This window comes from Anabrus simplex, chromosome 12 (genome assembly GCF_040414725.1).
Source record: "Anabrus simplex isolate iqAnaSimp1 chromosome 12, ASM4041472v1, whole genome shotgun sequence".
In the NCBI taxonomy this organism is placed as follows: Eukaryota; Metazoa; Arthropoda; class Insecta; order Orthoptera; family Tettigoniidae; genus Anabrus; species Anabrus simplex.
The window spans coordinates 101,411,904-101,429,171 of NC_090276.1; the positions used below are offsets into that span (position 1 = coordinate 101,411,904).

Sequence of the window (17,268 nt, forward strand, 5' to 3'; positions counted from 1 at the left end):
TGGTGTCACAGCTCAGGGCTCTCGAAGGGCCTGGTCTCACAGGGTGGGTAGCCAATTCGAATCCCGATGCTGGAAAGAATTCTTACCTTCAGAATGTTGGCGGTGGCAGAGTGGGAGAGCTAGTGGTATCACTAGATTGTGATCCAAAATCCTCGGTTCTATTTAATTCAAAACCTCTCCGCAGAGTTCATTTGGAGTGAAGCCATATGAAGTTGCTGATGCTGATTCGTCCGTCGGATGGTGACGTCAAACCTTGAGCAGACTCCTTGGCGTTATTCGACAGGAGCAGGCTACGTGCTGACCTGCGTCCCAGGGGCACATGCAGAGTCGAACATGTCCTTGAACACTCCCGGCACTAAACGATGAACAAATGCACGAATAAATAAACCCAAATAAATAAACGGATGATGAAACAGATATATTTAAATTACGTTATTATTATTACACATTACACCACTGCTGGATTATTTTGGTATCACCAAGTACAGACTCGTACGCTTGTACATAAAATTCAGTTTATTTTTTTACAGCGGAAATAGATTTCCGTATCCCTGCCCTAGAAGTGTGTATCCAAAGAGAGCATGAACGTACAGCATGGATTAGAGGAGAATTCCCAACCTCGGGTAGTCCAGCCCCGCAGTGTAGGGGGCAACGCGTCCACCTCTCACCCGGCGGCCCCGGGTTCGATTCCCGGCCGGGTCAGGGGTTTTTAATTGGCGTGAGTACTGGGTGTGTGTGTGTCGTCTTTAACGTTCCTTTCCTCACATTGAACACTCTACACTTCCGCCATTCCATTTACACGCTGGTTCATATCACATGCTGCAAGGAAGGGCAACCTCGGGTAGCGGTTTAGTCTTCTTACGCCGAAAATGGCCTTTCTGGTGTAGTAGTTGAAATTAGGATCCTTCGTTTGTAGGAGTCGAATGCAAACTTCAACAGTTCTGGAAGGGTGGTCTTCATTTCTGGGTTTTTCCAAAGAACATCAGCCACACATGCTGAACTGAGAACGTTAGTTTTCAAAATATTTAAAAGCAGGTCCCCGCTGTAATATTACCTGTTCCTTATGACTGTCGTTGGGTTGTAACGCACTCTACGACAGTATCGTCAATTTGAGGAAAGCTTGATGGTGAATGAGGGAGGGTGGGGAGGGGGGTCGAGCGGAAGGAAGCTGGACCTTGTTGAGAAGCACTCCTATACTGCTAATAATAAGAGTTGGCGTCTGACATTTCTTACAGGGAGGTCCGTTTACTGCCTGCCGAGGCGGGATAAAGGGAGTGGCTGTGTGGTTGCCATGGAAACGAGGGTGGGGCGACTGCGGTTGCCATGGAGATAAAACTTCAGGGCAGCTCGTCTTGCTGGGAGTTGCCAAACCTGTCACTGTCACTGATAAGAACCTGATTGTATAAGAGTGATCGCAAATGGGACGACACCACCTGGCCAGGTAGTCTACAACAGATCACAGCGGTCAGAATGAAGGAGGGAACAAGTGAGCCGGAAGCGAGGGGTAAGAGCATGTAGATGTGGCAACACGTGCAGTACTCCTCCCTCCAACTTTAGTTAAGTCTGGTATAGAAACAACAAACCTTTCAGGTTTGATAACCCACAGAAAAGATCACCTGAAGTTAGGTTTCTTTAGATGTTTGAGGCCACACTCCATTCTCTCATGAACGAAGTTAAACTTTATCCTCTGCGTTTGATTGTTAATTCTGGTTCACCACAGGGGTTACTTTTAACAACAGGTTAAGTCTGGGTTAAACTGTTTAACTTCGGGATAAAAACAACATGCAATGGGTGCAGGTTCCTATCTGAGGAACAAGCTGTGTAGTCGTCAGTAAGACTGTCGAGAGGCCTGCTGCTCTATTATTTTCGCCACATGGTCATTTCATGTTCTCACTCCCAAGCGGGCAATGTTATTAACTTTTCCTGTACTTTTCCCCACCAGTCCTCTTTCTCTTTCATTCTCACGCCATCAGCCTTCTTGCATTCTATAACGCTTTCATACTTAGCGACTCAATAAGTAACGTAGAACATTGTGTGCCCCTCATTCACTTCTGATCGCTGATATCAGGCCTGTCACGAAACTGCGGAACAGAACAAAATACCGCGGAAGGAAGAAACAAAGGAACGTTTATTAACTCTGATTTTTAATCACGGCCTTCTTGATTGGCACCGTAACTGTTTCCGGAGAGGGTTAACGTAGAGTCACTCTTCTGTTTCGCAGCACTCTCACCGCCAACATGCAGATGTGTCACCTCCTCCTCGGCTGCGTTGTCGCTCTGCTGCTGCTCGTCGTGGGTATTCCCCTGTCGACCGCTGACGACGTAATCATGCAGAAACGGGTGAGTCTTCAGCTGATGCCATTTTGAACTCTTACATTCCCTTACATTTCCACAGTTTCTCCATCCTATAATCGTATTTTCTGTTTGCAGCAAGTGGACCCTTCCGACATGGAGCGACTTCTAGACCCAAAGAGGAAACGTCCCTTCTGCAATGCTTTCACAGGTACGTATCCTGTGCTTTGTGCGCCCAACAGGGAGGACTGATTACCTAGAAGAATAAGGAATTTGGCTAGGAAGGGTAAAGAAAGGTGACGAATGCTAGGCGACGATGATAAATCTCAGTGTATAATTATCTGTACATAAGAGATGTAGAAATAGACAACACAACTGGTGGTGGTGATTATTGTTTTAAGAGGAAGTGCAACAGGGCAACCATTCTCTATATAACACTAATAAGAGAGAAAAAATGGAAGGGATCCGACACTTCGGAAAATGATGGTATCGGCCAAAGAACGACCAGAGCCACAAAAGGCGTTAGCCCTCGGAAAACCTAATAGGGTCGCGATCAGAAAAGAACAAGAGTTGACCAAGGGAGGTGGGCCATGCTGGCACATGCTATGGGAGGATACAGCTAAGGGTCCCGTGGTCACCAAACCACGCTCCCAAAGTACGAGCCCCTGGGGGCATAGAAGTGAGGAGCCTGACGCAAATGACTTAAGTGGAGGCAATACCAGGACTCAACCAAGGGCCCCGTGGTCACCAAACCACGCTCCCAAGTGAGGTGGTAGAAATGCCAGGCTCAGTTATACGGACCGTGATTTTCAACTCACGCTCCGAAATTGAGAGCTCGTAGTCCGAGAGGCAGAGGATACTCTACCATACGGGCAGAGATGGGAAATCTGCCATTTCGGTCATATCTCACATTGAGCCTGACACGACAGTGCATAGAAGGAAACCACGATACGTGAGAAACACAGCCTTCTGTGACGAGGGAATTGAAGAAGAAGTATTTAGTTATGTATCTATTTATTTATTTATTTTTTATTTATTTATTTATTTATTTATTTATTTATTTATTTATTTATTTATTTATTTATAATCCTGAGCGTTATGACTGTGTCTTGTTGCAGGATGTGGTAAGAAGCGATCAGATGAATCCATGGGCACCCTTGTAGAACTGAACTCAGAACCCGCTGTGGCGGAGCTGTCCCGTCAGATCCTCTCCGAGGCCAAGCTGTGGGAGGCGATCCAAGAAGCTCGTCAGGAGCTCCTCCGCCGTAAACAACAGGAACAGGTAGGAGCTTTAACTACTTGTCCTTTTTCATTCGACAAGGATCTTTGTAAAATATTACAGAACCTACATCGTACCTTTGAGCGAATGACACATATATGAGGCGCCTCTCTCTTTGCACTGTGCCGTAGAGCCAATGAGAGGTGTGAATCAAAACTGGAGTCCTTACTCAAAGTTTATACTCACGAGTAAACGTCGGATTTTTATCACCTAAAAACTCAGGAAATAGATTTGAACTTTTGCCCTAAGCAAAGGAAAATATGAGATAAGATCTTGAAAATACGACCTAAAAGAAATTACAGTAAATATTTGCTTACAAACAGATCTACCGACGTGATCCATGTGAGGGTCATGGCGAGAACTTTCAGTGAAGGCGCAACCTCCCACCAAATTCCAACGAAGGGGGAATCACGCCTGAATAATGTTTTCGTAGGTTTCTTTTATGCTACTTGCTTTACGTCGCACTGACACATATAGGTCCTATGACGACGATAGGACAGGGAAGCGGCCGTGGCCTTAATTAAGGTACAGCCCTAGCATTTGCCTGGTGTGAAAATCGGAAACCACTGAAAACCATCTTCAGGGCTGCCGACAGTGGGGTTCAAACCTACTATCTCCCGAATACTGGATACCGGCCGCAGCTATCGAGCTCGGTTTCGTAGGTTTCTTTTAACATTTAGTGTGTATGTTGTTTATATTACATGCATTACGCACAGTATTAGACTAAGATTCGAGTTTTTGTACGCCTCTGTGGTGTAGTGGTGGGGGTTCGATTCCTGGCTCTGCCATGATATTTGAAAAGTGTTACGAAGGCTGATACGGGGTCCATTCAGACTCGGGAGGTCAACTGAGTAGAGGAGGCTTCAATTCCCACCTCATCCACCTTCCCGTGGTTTCCCACTTCTCCTCCAGGCAAATGCCGGGATCGTACCTAACTTAAGGCCACGGCCGCTTCCTTCACTCTTCCTTGTCTATCTTCCCTGCCCGCCACAAGGCCCTTCTTCGGCATAGCAGATGACGCCGCCAGGGTGAGGTACTGGTCCTCCTTTGCAGTTGTAGCCCCCGACCGAACATCTCACGCTCCAGGACACTGTCCTTGAAGCGTGAGAGGTAGGATCCCTTGGTGAGTCCGGGGACAAACCAACGCTGGAGGTCAAACAGGTTAAGAAACAATTATATGTTCCGTCCTTGGAGGATCACCATCAGATTCTACCAAATTACACTCAAACACACACACACATATATATATATAACTGTTTAAACATTTCTGTTTACATCCTCAGAAAATTGAAATTTGGAAATTATCTTCATGAAGTCTTCTTTTCTCTCCACTCTAGTATTGTACCCTTGGAAACGAGTATTTTGTGGCGCCCAACGTGGCGCATTACACGAAGTTAGTTTCGGCAAATTGAAGAGCCTAACAGTCATAAGTGAACAGAATCGAAAGTGAGAAGAAATGGTTTCAGGTATCACAGATAATGTCAACTGCTTCCTTGTGCAAGTCAGGTGTTACGCGCTGAAAACTGCTCAAAAGTTAGGTATTTCATTGTGATACAAAACTCGTCATCATACTGTATCTACGTAGTTCTGAAACAAGATACTCAATATTGCCCCCATCATGCCGGGCTCAGCTCGCCGGAGAGCGAGGGTCTCAGTGGTGGACCGTTCGCTATCGGCTGTGCAGAAAATTTTAAAGGCAGGGATAGATGAAGGACTAGCGACAAATGAAAGGAGACTAAAATAGGTTTACACATTTATTAAAACTGACACTCTTTTAAATAAAACAATTAAATTCACAAAATCTGGGTTTGATTCTTGAAATATCTTCTCCTCGTGCTATCATTTATGAGGGATCTCGCTCAAATTAAAGTTCAACGACTGTTCGTTTCTGTAATAATAAATATAGGGATCATTAATTTACTGAAAAATTGATTGAAAAACAAAATAATATCTGATATCATTCTCCTATAATGATAATCAAATTGTTTAAATTAAAATATCCCATCTGGATTTCGCTTATTTTTACAAGAAAATGATTATTTTCTCCTCCTTATTTAAATTATTGGAAATTATTTAATTCATCAATTTATGGTTAGCAAGTCTTTCTTAGACTTTCCCTTAAACAATTACTTCATTTTTATAATTATTAATTGAATAAGCGTCTTGTAATAAATTTTTACTTGAACTTATATCAACCTAAATTTTACTCAATTTTATGCAGGTGTACAATAACTAATAATTAAATCTCGTGACATCAGTCCACGGACGTTGCCTTCTCTTATTCACTTTAACTTAGTGAATTAGGCCCTAGTCTACCTTAAATTACAATAAAATCTTCTAAAGATTCAAAATTGATCCAATTACGGACACGCGAAATAATACAAGTCGGTCAAAAATTTGACGCACATAATGGAGAATATCGTCACAAAATCATACAAGAAATATTTATAAAATACAAAATAGGATTAAATCACACATCACACATTCACACATGGGTACACGGCATTATTATAATACTATTTACACGAACACTAACCCATTATTATTAAATTCAGGATTTACTGCAAATTAGGGAAATCATTCTCTAGATGACACTATCACGCACATCCCTGGTATCAATGTAGAATGTGATGGAATTAAGGTTATCACTTATACGTAGAAATTAACTATACAACGATGTTCAAGGAATATTTTAAACAGAAGTCATCCCAATTAAGCAAGTAGAATAACTACAACACAGGTCAAAATATTAGAATACGCGCTTACGGTTCATGAGTTGCGGCATTTATTTTTATTCACCTATAATGTCGTGGCTCTCGATTACTCTGCACTGAAGTTCGAAGAAATCATGTCCAGTGACACATCTCTTCCCAAAATTGACTCTAATGGATGCATAAATTATTACTCAAAATATAATGCCCATCTGCAAGTCATACTCAAATTAATAGCGCAGAAAACATACATCTAATTCGTCAGTACTCCGTCCGGAGAATTGCCATGTCCCAGGCTTACTTTACATAAAGTGAGCACACGATAATACTTTCCAAAAATAACTAACATTAAACTCATGACCTTATTAAATCCTTTTAGCGCGTAATTAGGTTTAATTATTTTTACTCATTATTATTATTATTATATTCCTGACCGTGCATAATCTCACTCGCAAAGCTGTCGTATGAAGTTACTCGGATGACTCTAAACAAACTCGAACCCACAAACATGTCGTACAATCGTAGAATGAAATTCTACACTAAGAAAAACACTAGAACACTGTCCTAATTTGTCTCAATTAATTTTCAAATTATTTCAAAACCAATCAAAGTTAACGCGGGGTTCATTTATTTTTTTATCTCTCCTGCCTTCTAAATTCTTAGGACAGTTGAGGTCTCTCTCGATGACATACACTCATTTCTAACTAATAGAACAAACACACACTCATTCCAGAGCACAAACTACCTCTCACCAAAGAAAGAAGAATGAAAAGTCTAACTACTGCAAAACTAACAGAAATCTAAATGAATAAGGTAAGGCTACGTTTACAAACATTTTACAAAGATAGAAAGAAATTGAATTCCTAAAGAATACTCATGTGGCTGGTGTAAACTGGATTTTTGGCGGATGACCTAGCACGTGGTCACATCACCTTCCATCGAACAAAGTCTCGCCCATGTCCGACGCCTTACATGCTTAGTGACTCATGGAGGAGCTGAAGATACACAGGAACTTGTAGTATTCTTCGCGGAACTGGATAACCATCTTGCAGTGAACTCGAACCAAGGACCTTCCTTCTTCCAAGTTCTCGTAGAAAGCTGAAACTAACAAAAGTCTTAGCAATAGCCCAGGATACACACACGATGCTTTATAATTTGGATGTAGACACTTATCTTAGGACAACCCTAAATAAAATCGTAGCTAAATTTTCCGAGTGTCTGAATTGCTGTTTATACGGTCCTCGCTGCCTTCTCTAATGTAAAGTCTTCCAGTGAAGCAAACGACGTCCAGTCTCTTCCGTAGCTGCAGTCAGAGTAGTGCTCAAATTTAGCGTCCAGAAGTACAAAACCCTCTATAAAATTTTCCTCTGGAATTACCATTAATTTCCTATCCTAAGACGTAGGTGCTCCCCTTAATTACATCTAATTGGTGGATTTGTTGCATTCCTGTGAAGATTGTCATTTTTATTGGCTGTTCCAGTTTCACGTCACTTGACTTTCCATTTATTGATCGATTGAGATCAGGCTGCTCGCCGGGTCACGTGGTACGCACACATGTGTTTGAAGGCCACATAACAGGAATTCCACCCTGCTTCCTCGTTCTCTTGGTAGGTCGGGAAAAACCGGTTCGCAAGTGGCTGGCTCGCACTAGCACGGAAATACAGAATCTCACCCTCTTGGCGATTAAATAATGTTCCAACACGCTGATGAAATAAATCATTTCCTTTTACTAAATTATTACCACTTTTGAAGGGGACAATATGTAAACCATTGGTTCTCAACCTTTGTGGGACTATACCCCCTCTTTGCATCCGTAAATTATTTCACGACTCCTAATGAATTATTGATTTAAAAATTATTATCTATTACACTTTTATTATTAATAATTATGAGCGCTTTACTACATTTTGCAAAGTAATAAATATAATGCAATCACCTCACAAAGAAAGTCATGAATAACACAAATAATAATACAACAAGAGAATAAAACGAATTGCAGTAAATGTATTACGGCAATTAGCATTTAAACTGCATCATTTGATTTGTTTTTGCAGGAACAGCATTACTGATTAAGAAAAAGGCTGGCACTGTTTACTTTCACAAGTTGTTTAGTGTTTGCTCGCCTCAACATCTAGCCATGGTCGGTATTTTGATTTGATGTAAGCCAGCGTAGAAAACTCACATTCACGTGGATATCTTGATGGAAACTGCACAATACAATTCGGAAATAAAATAAAAATGTTAACATTATTTCCTGTAAATTTGTCACACATTCATATTATATGTTGACTTATTAATTTATTTTCACTTTTTGTAATCTTATTACATTTCCTATACATGTAGAAAAAGGTTTGTGTCAAAAATTATATAAATGCAATAATTTTTACCGTACTTCTTGACAAAAATTCTTGTATTTTTATAATTTTTACACGTTTTATTACACAATTCATAAACACGAATGCCTTGTCAAAACATCTCAGGAAAATCTTCCTTCTACGTGTACGATTTAGCGGTGACGAAGATAACTTTTTGTAGTAAATTCTTTTCTTTGTCACAACTTTTTACTGTTTAGCGAATTCGATTGTGCCTTTCGTTGCTCACCACGCTTCCTCTAAGTGGGGCGCGCCCCCCAGGTAGAGAACAGATCATGTAAACTGACGTAGCGGGTCCATGTTCGTGCTGGTGTTGTGAAGCACTCTCAAAATATTCAAATTCTATTTTCTTGGAATTGGATGGGAGTAAAATATTCAGCATGACCTTCACGTACTTCGCAAACGAAGACCGGCACCAACTTGACCACATTCTTAATCTTTTTTTGTCCTTTCTCGCTCGCGAAACTCATCGACTTCAAAGTTCATTTAACCACACAATGTGTCAAAGAGAAAGAAATACAAGCAAAATAACTTGATTTTATAAGCAGAAACTTGTGGATAACATTTGCAGAATAGCCTAAAGTATTATAATATGACCTACAGTATGCTTTCATATCAGTTTTGGTCAGTGTACCGGGTGGTACACCCCCACGTCGCTAATTCAAACCTTGCGCCAGGTGGAACTCCCCTACTGGAGGAAGTCTGAACTTTATCTAATGTGTTAATTTTCAAGTTTCTCAGAAGATGTCACTACTTGGAAATTTTGAAGTTTCTGAACTGGGTCGTTTTCGATGTATTTTTGTTTTGCCTGTAGTAAAAAGTGTGAACATTCTCTTCTAGAGGACACTACTGAAGAACTACAATGGTGCGCCCTAGTGCGAAGTGAAAGAACTGTTTTTTGGAGAAATTTTTATTTCAAAAGTTTGTTCCTTGTTAAATTTCTTTCTGTTATTGTTTAAGTTGGCTGTATAACCCTTCCTTTCCCCTTGTTTTGAATTTAGCCAATCCCGAATTTCTTTAATTAATTTATGACCAATCAGGTGTATCTTCCTCAGCGGGGATATGCTGCTTAACCCAAGGCAATAAAGTTCTTGTGGGAGGGTGTTCTCATTCCTGAAACGCCTCGAAATTTCCGCGAGAGTATATAAACTGCTGATTTTCGGGTCTCCGCGCCACTTCAGTAACATCTTTCAGTGTGTAAAGTACGTAGCAGGGGGCGGGAAGCGCCTCTTTCTTCGGGCAGCAGTTCAACCACAAGGTAATGGCCTTTTAATAACTTCATTTCTTGCTAGCTCAGCAGTTTAACTCTCGGGGCAGGTCCGAAGCCTTTTCCATGTAACTTCCTTTTAAAAATGTAAAGACACTCGGTGTCAATTCTTTCTGTTTTAACTACATATTGGGATAGAGAGTGCTTAACCCTCTCGAGCTGCCACTCACATTGCATTGAGGTGAACTTATTTTTCACAACCGTTTCTTCCCTTCTAAAGTAACGTAAATTGTTTCTCTTATATAAGTCACCTCATTAGGATGGGATTAGCCCTTGCATTAACGGCCTAGTGCCAAGTAGGTTTTAAACAAAAAGTATTAGGAGTGCAGCTTCGCCTCCTCTCAATTTGGTATTGTCGAGGCCATGTAATATTTCTGTTTCGTCACTTAATAGGCCTCTGTAGGTTGGGTATCTTTTTACCCCTGTGTCTGTGTCCGTGGAGGACAGCTTGAAAGTAGAATTTGGTGTGGCCTTGGATAGGCTTAAATTTTGAGAGCGGGTTGCTCTTTATTGAAAATTGAGTTGTTGTATGCCTCGAGGAGGCTTTACCGTGTAAAGAGGAGTAAATGCTCCTGGGCATGATTGGGGTTTACTGCCCCTTGGTTGAATCTTGTATACCATAAGGTTGAGCTTATTGCTCAAGAATTATGTGTCTGGCTCTCGGAGCCCAAATCCTGTAATCCTTGTAATTGTACATTTTCAAATTGTGTTTCGGCTACTGAGTACCTGTTCTATTTGTTATTTCTTGATTTTGAAAAGAAAATATAACCTTGTTAAATTTTATCTTAACGTTAATTTCGTATTTTGAGGCCCGTTCACCCCCGCACCTTCTTTTACCTCTGCTGTTCCACAGATACCTCGGAACAGTCAGATATGACAACGATAAAATAAATTAAACTTGATATTACCCATTAAAAGCTTGTAATTGTGTTTGCAAAGGCTACAAATGTGTTTAATCTAACTTTGCAAAAGAGACTAGGATAAAGATATGCCATGAAAATACCCTAGCAGTTCTCACGAGCACGGAGAATATGTTCAGAGGTGGTGGTGGTGGTTGTTCTTTGTGCCGCCGAGAAGATCGGCCAAAGCCTGTGATAAGCACAAGGAAGTGTTACAAGGCAGGCACTGAAATGGACACACTATTTCTGAGTCTTCCTTTTCAGACGTTTTAATCATATGTTCTTATTTTTCATTATCTTTGTTTTCCTTGTTTATTTTCTATATAAGGACGACACACACACGCAGTCTCCGAGCCAGTGGAAATAACGAATTAAGGTAGCCTATATCCCTGACCCTGACGGGAATCGAAGCCGAAGGCCCTTGAACGAAAGGCCAGCAATGTAGCCGGACGAGTTGGCGAGGTGATCCACAGGCAGGAGAACAACAGAGATGGGGAGAGGTGAAAGCATTGGCAGAACACGCTGGAGAAATTTCGTCGAAGCCCTATGTTCTACCTGGGAATGAAATGCTATAAGATACTGTGTCTTCAAATAACAAGTCAAGGAAAAGAATTGGGTGCCCTATACCCAGGTGATGAACAAACAGAAGCTGTCTGAGACACAAAGAGCTGATGGATATGAGCCGTCTTTTTGTTTCCTTATTCTGCCGCAGTACACAAGCGCCGAGCATCTTCTTAGAATATAGCTGTTGGGTTTGTTTAAACTCGCGTAGCTAAAGTGTTTGCAAACCATGGAGTGTAACGCCATGTTTACTCCTAGATAACAGAAGATGAGTACTTTAGTAGCGGTGGTGGTGCGATTGTTGTTTGATAAAAATGTGGCTTGTATTTTGATTTAAAGCCATTTAGGCTGCCGGAAGAACGTGGGTTCGATTTCCTGTCAGAAAGTCGAAAAATTTAAGAAACAAAGTTTCCACTTCTGGAGAACAAGAGTGGACCAAGGGAGTTGGGATCGGGTAGCTGAAAGTGAGGATCTTGGCACTAGTAAGTGGAAGCATTACTAGACCGAGCTAGGGGATCAGTAGTCATGACCTAGAAAATATTTGGCCGTCCAGCGAGCCCTAGAGCCTAGCCTCAAGCCTACGTCATGGTTGGATTCCGTAGCGAAGCATGAAGTTCGTGTAGCTTTATTTGTTGAACATTTTTGGCGTTCACTCTTGAAATATTAACGTTTATTTTCGCTAATCCTGCTTTGTCAATATCACTAATTGGCCACGCGTATATATCATACAGTGCGGTTTTAACTCCGCTTTGTGAGTGCGGGCCTTGTGCGTGATAAATCTCAGATAACACGGAATAATATCGCCACGAATAGCGTCTGATTGCAAGAAGCAGACACACTCTGATACTAGCCCTGCACTTTGCTCTACTGACACTATGGCGTCAGCTACCGTGTGCCGCCATCTGGCTGTCTGCTCGTCAATGTCGACGTTCTTTTTCACTCTAGGCCCACTAGATGGCAGGCGGAGTGAACCGGATCACTGTTGGGCGTTTGTGACAGATTTAATTAATTTTGTCAGGTAAACACCAAATGTGTCCACAGAGATCTTTTACATGCCATCATCGTACGACATGGAGTGTCGAATGGACTTTTTTATCCACCCTCCAAAAATCCGACCACCACTGCCGGGTTTGAACCCGCTGTGTACTGTCAATCTACTAATCAGTGTGAAACATTTGAAGGATTCCAGCACTAGGAAAATGATGGTATCATCCGAATAAAGGCAAGGGCCACGAAGGTTGCGAAAATGAAAGACTCCCTAGGCCTTGGAACCCAATACATCCTGGTCAGAAAAGAGCAAATGTTGACCAAGGGAGGTCGGATAGGATACATCCTGGCTCAAATAAGTCGAAGTAATGCCAGGACTCAGCTAACGAGCCCGTCGCCACCAACACACGTTCCAAGTTGAGAGTTCCTGAGGTCACTTTTAGCCGTCTCTTACGACAGGCGGGGGATACGTTATTCTACCACCCGCACCCACAGGGGTAAGAGATATGTAGCTACACTAACACAGAACAGGATAACCCAGGTGAGCTCAGTACGCGTGCATTTTCTGTTTGCTGACACGCAAGCTAAACTGCTTTGCTTGTTGCAGAATTTGTACACTTCGGTTGTAACTACGACCTCCATTGGGGGTAGCAGGCACCCTGTGACTTCATCTTGGAAGAAAATTACAGTTAAGCTTTGTTAAATCAGGTTCGCCTCATAGAAGCTCGTCTTCTGTCAGCAGTCAGTTGGTGATGGATATGACTTTGGACAAAGTCTGTGTTCACTGTTTGCCGTACTAGGAGGCAGTAAACCCCAGTTGGGGATGTTCGAGTTTGCTTCACCATATTATTTTATGTTGTTTGTCCGACTCGTTGCCTGAATGGTCAGCGGTTCAAACGGTCCTCGGTTCGATTCCCGGCCGGGTCGGGGATTTTAATCGCTTCTAATTAATTCTTCTGGCTTGGGGACTGGGTGTTTGTGTCCGTCTCAACACTCTCCTCTTCATATTCAGACAATACACGACACTACCAAACACCATAGAAACACGCAATAGTGATTACTTCCCTCCGTATAGGGTTGGCGTCAGGAAGGGCATCCGGCCGTAAAACAGGGCCAAATCCACATGTGCTGCACAAGTCGCACCCGCGATCCCACAGGTGTTGGAGAAAGCGGTAGGAAAAGAAGAAGAAGAAGAAGATATTCCTTTATATTGTTTAACAAGCCTAATGCTCTGTATTAATTTTTATAATAAAATTGAGTTATTAAAATTGTTGGGCCGCCTCTGTAGTGTAGTGGTTAAGTGTGATTAGCTAGCACCCCCGGCGGCCCGGGTTCGATTCCCGGCTCTACCACGAAAAAGTCGTACGAGGAATGGAACGGGGGTCAACTGAGTAGAGGCGGTTCAATTCCCAGCTCAGTCATCATCGAAGTAGTTTTCCGTGGTTTCCCAAGGCCGCTCTTCAGCAATACAGGTGAAGCCGCCTGGGCGAGGGACTGATCCTCCTACCCAATTGTATTCCGGACGAAACACTGTAGAACACTGCAGTCGAGGAGGTAGAGGTGCGATCCCTCGGTGAGTTCGGGCGAAAAACGAACCGTAGCGGGTAAAAGGATTATATAAATAAATAAATAAATAAATAAATAAATAAATAAATAAATAAATAAATAAATAAATAAATAAATAAATAAATAAATAAATAAATATTGTTGCCTGGTAAAATTAAAAACGTACTGACTCGAGAGGGAATTTACATTGGCTAGGGGCCTCCACAGCATAAGCCCGACTATTTTCCACCTCTTACAGCAGGTCATATTCTGACCTTACACAAACCGGCCACACAATCTCAAGACAATCCAGTCGTTACCGGTAGTTATATTTCTTGATTTGCGATGGCACTCAAGGCTTCAATAGGCTGACGGGCTAAAATGCTAACGGTGCATCAACGAGAGAGTCCCTGCTCATGTTATAAGAGACTCGTATGTTTATTGCTTATTAAAAGAACCTGTAACTCGATGACTAGCACGTAACCTAAATTGCTACGTGGAGCTCTCTGTGAATCTCTGGCGAAAAGCACTTACTGTAATTGGGCATTGTTTGAATGTAATAACTGATTGGTTGAAGCCTGTCTCAGTGTTTGCTTGTCGTATGTATACCATGCCGTAGCTTTCAAAGCCAGTCCACACGACACACGACTGGTTTAAATATTAATTTCAATATCGATGTGTATGCAAGTCATCTAAAAGAATTACGAGCAGCTCGCCATATTGACAGACATGTGTGCTTTTAGCAGGACAAACAGGTAAAAATATTTCACCTTACAGTACATCATGAATTCAGTTTCATCTGTCAGCTAGTATATTTTAATCAGCTTGCTTTGATGGAGTTGCTCTGCGCCAAGGGACATCCGGTAAGGAATAAACAGCTCTCTGCTCGTGACTCGCGGCCTATAGGATCCCTCGCTGGGTGTGAGAGATGTTCAAAACTGAGTCGGAAGTGCAGATTATCTTATACAATGCACTCGCTTTCCTTACTCCAGTGCAGTTCCATTGTACGTAATTAGCGCAGATTTCCGCAAGGCATTTGCTCGCGGAAACTTTATTAGGTGTATTCTTAATAAATCGGTCAGGCTATTGTTAGTATTAATAATATTATTACATAAAATATATATATATATATATAATAGTCGTATGACCTTGACGTTTGCAGCCTCTTCTACTTATGGTCCGTATTGAGCATTTAGGAATGTTCTGACGATATTGCAGGTCTTCAAATTGCTCCCTTGCGTGCGAAATGGGGAGCTTTAGTTTCTGTAAGTTTTCCGGAAATCATTTCGGTGTAAGACCAGTGGGAGAAAGGAAGGGAACATTAGTCACTCTCTCTTGCCACTTCAATAGCCAGAGGAGTATATTTGTCAATCTTCTCCCTGTATTTCTGATACAAATTATGGTCATTCGGGATAGGGATGTCGATATGTGTGGTGGTTCCTTTTGTCTGGTCTCTAGCGCGGAGTTCTTTTATCTGTTTCTCAGTTCACTTTCTGGGACACCCTGTTTTGTAACAAAGGTTTGCTGCACAAGTTTGGTTACACAATTACAGTATGTCTGTTAGTGTTCCCGCTAGGAATCTGCTGTGCTCAATGGTTTCTGGCCTGCTGTTGCATTGCCTGCACTCATCGATCTCTGAACATTGGAACGTGGGTAGGCGACCACGGGGCCCTTAGCAGAGTCCTGGCATTGCTTCCAATTACTTGTGCCAGGCTCCTCACTTTCATCTATCCTATCCGACCTCCCTTGGTCAACTCTTGTTCTTTTCCGACCCCGACGCTATTAGGTTTGCGAAGGCTAGGGAGTCTTTCATTTTCACGCCCTTCATGGCCATTGTCTTTCTTTGGCCGATACCTTCATTTTTCGAAGTGTCGGATCCCTTCCACTTTTCTCTCTGATTAATGTTATATAGACCACGAGGGTCTGGTTGTACTTCCTTTTAAAAAAATAATCGCCACCACTCTTTGTAGTGGGTTCTTCAAGGGTGTATTTCCTACAGCTCTTTGTTGAAATCACTTTGGATAGCCTGGTTGAATACCTTCAATTCTTAGCTAAATAGTCAACGTAATGGCCTTCGGTTCAGAGGACCCGCATTCGGTTCCCTACATGGTTAATTCTCCTAGCCAGGAGACTGCATGTTATTGGCATTCTGCATATCCGTGCAACTCCCCCGTACTGACAAGCAGGTGACGTCCACCCTAACCGGAGGGTCTGCCTTAAAATAAAAAAATACAACAACAGCAACAACAACAATAATAATAATAATAATAATAATAATAATAATAACAATAATTTATGATATTTTTATCAAAGAGAGACGCTACGCGAGAGCACCACAGTTCAGCTGTATCGTCAAAGTGAGTCGGTTGACTGGTCTTTAGAATTCAGTTGCACCTCCTGCTTTTCAGCATTTTCTACATGGATTCACAGATTTAGTTGTAGTTTATCTCTTTTGGTAGTTGTGACATCACTCTGTCTGCCACTTTACAAACTGTAGAGACAAAGTCCCCCCACGTTCTATTGTTATGGAGATTTAGCGATTACTAGCGCAAGTAAGGCCCTGGCTAGTCTACAATACGAACGGATTTCCCCTGAGATCTATATAAAGATACGAACCAAAGTTCGTATTCCGCTTATTAGATCTCAGATAAATAAAATAGTCAGATGGCCAAGTAGAGAATCCTCCTTAGTGAATCTACCAACTCTTAAAGCAGGTCGTGGGACCAAGAAGCCGAAGACTCGTTTCAAATATCAGGACCCTTGGCTAACTTACGACCTGTTTTAACTGGTTACCTCCCCATTTTTCGGCCTATTCCAAATTACTAAAAATCTAAAGTATATTCCCCCTAAAAAGGCCCGTTTGTTAAGAAGCAAAGCTTTGCCCCTCTCCAGTTTAGTGAAGAGCGGGTTTCAGTTAGCTCGCACTCGTTCTACGCTAGAATACAAAGTAGAAGTTGAATCCCCTACATCTTATTCGATTTTTAAAGAACCTATCGCCGGGCGAGCTGGCCGTGCGGTCAGGGGCACGCCACTGTGAGCTTGCATCCGGGAGATAGTGGGTTCGAATCCCACTGTCGGCAGCCCTGAAGATGGTTTTCCGTGGTTCCCCATTTTCACACCAGGCAAATGCTGGCGATGTACCTTAATTGAGGCCACGGCCGCTTTGTTCCACCTCCTAGGCCTTTCCCATCCCATCGTCGCCATAAGACTACCTGTGTCGGTCCAACGTAAAGCAATTACCAAAAAAAACCTTATTAAATATTGTTCCACTTGTTGTCAAATATGACAGTAAGGACTGAAATGTTAACAAAAAGGGAAACGAGAGGGTTACTTTGGTGGCTCGTGGGAGTACATAA

The 17,268-nt window shown here is 42.2% G+C and overlaps 1 protein-coding gene across 2 annotated transcripts in view; it reads left to right on the forward strand.

Moving 5' to 3' along the window:
- Positions 1-17,268, forward strand: part of CCAP (Crustacean cardioactive peptide) — a 180,278-nt gene that overhangs the window by 152,231 nt on the left and 10,779 nt on the right. The window contains exons 2-4 of one of the 2 annotated variants that reach the window (XM_068229863.1): positions 2,222-2,339; positions 2,430-2,502; positions 3,410-3,573. In XM_068229863.1, the coding sequence (XP_068085964.1) occupies positions 2,238-2,339; positions 2,430-2,502; positions 3,410-3,573 (339 nt within the window). In that variant the 5' untranslated portion in view covers positions 2,222-2,237. The remainder of the gene's footprint in view (positions 1-2,221; positions 2,340-2,429; positions 2,503-3,409; positions 3,574-17,268) is intronic. The other variant, XM_068229864.1, reaches the window with a different exon arrangement.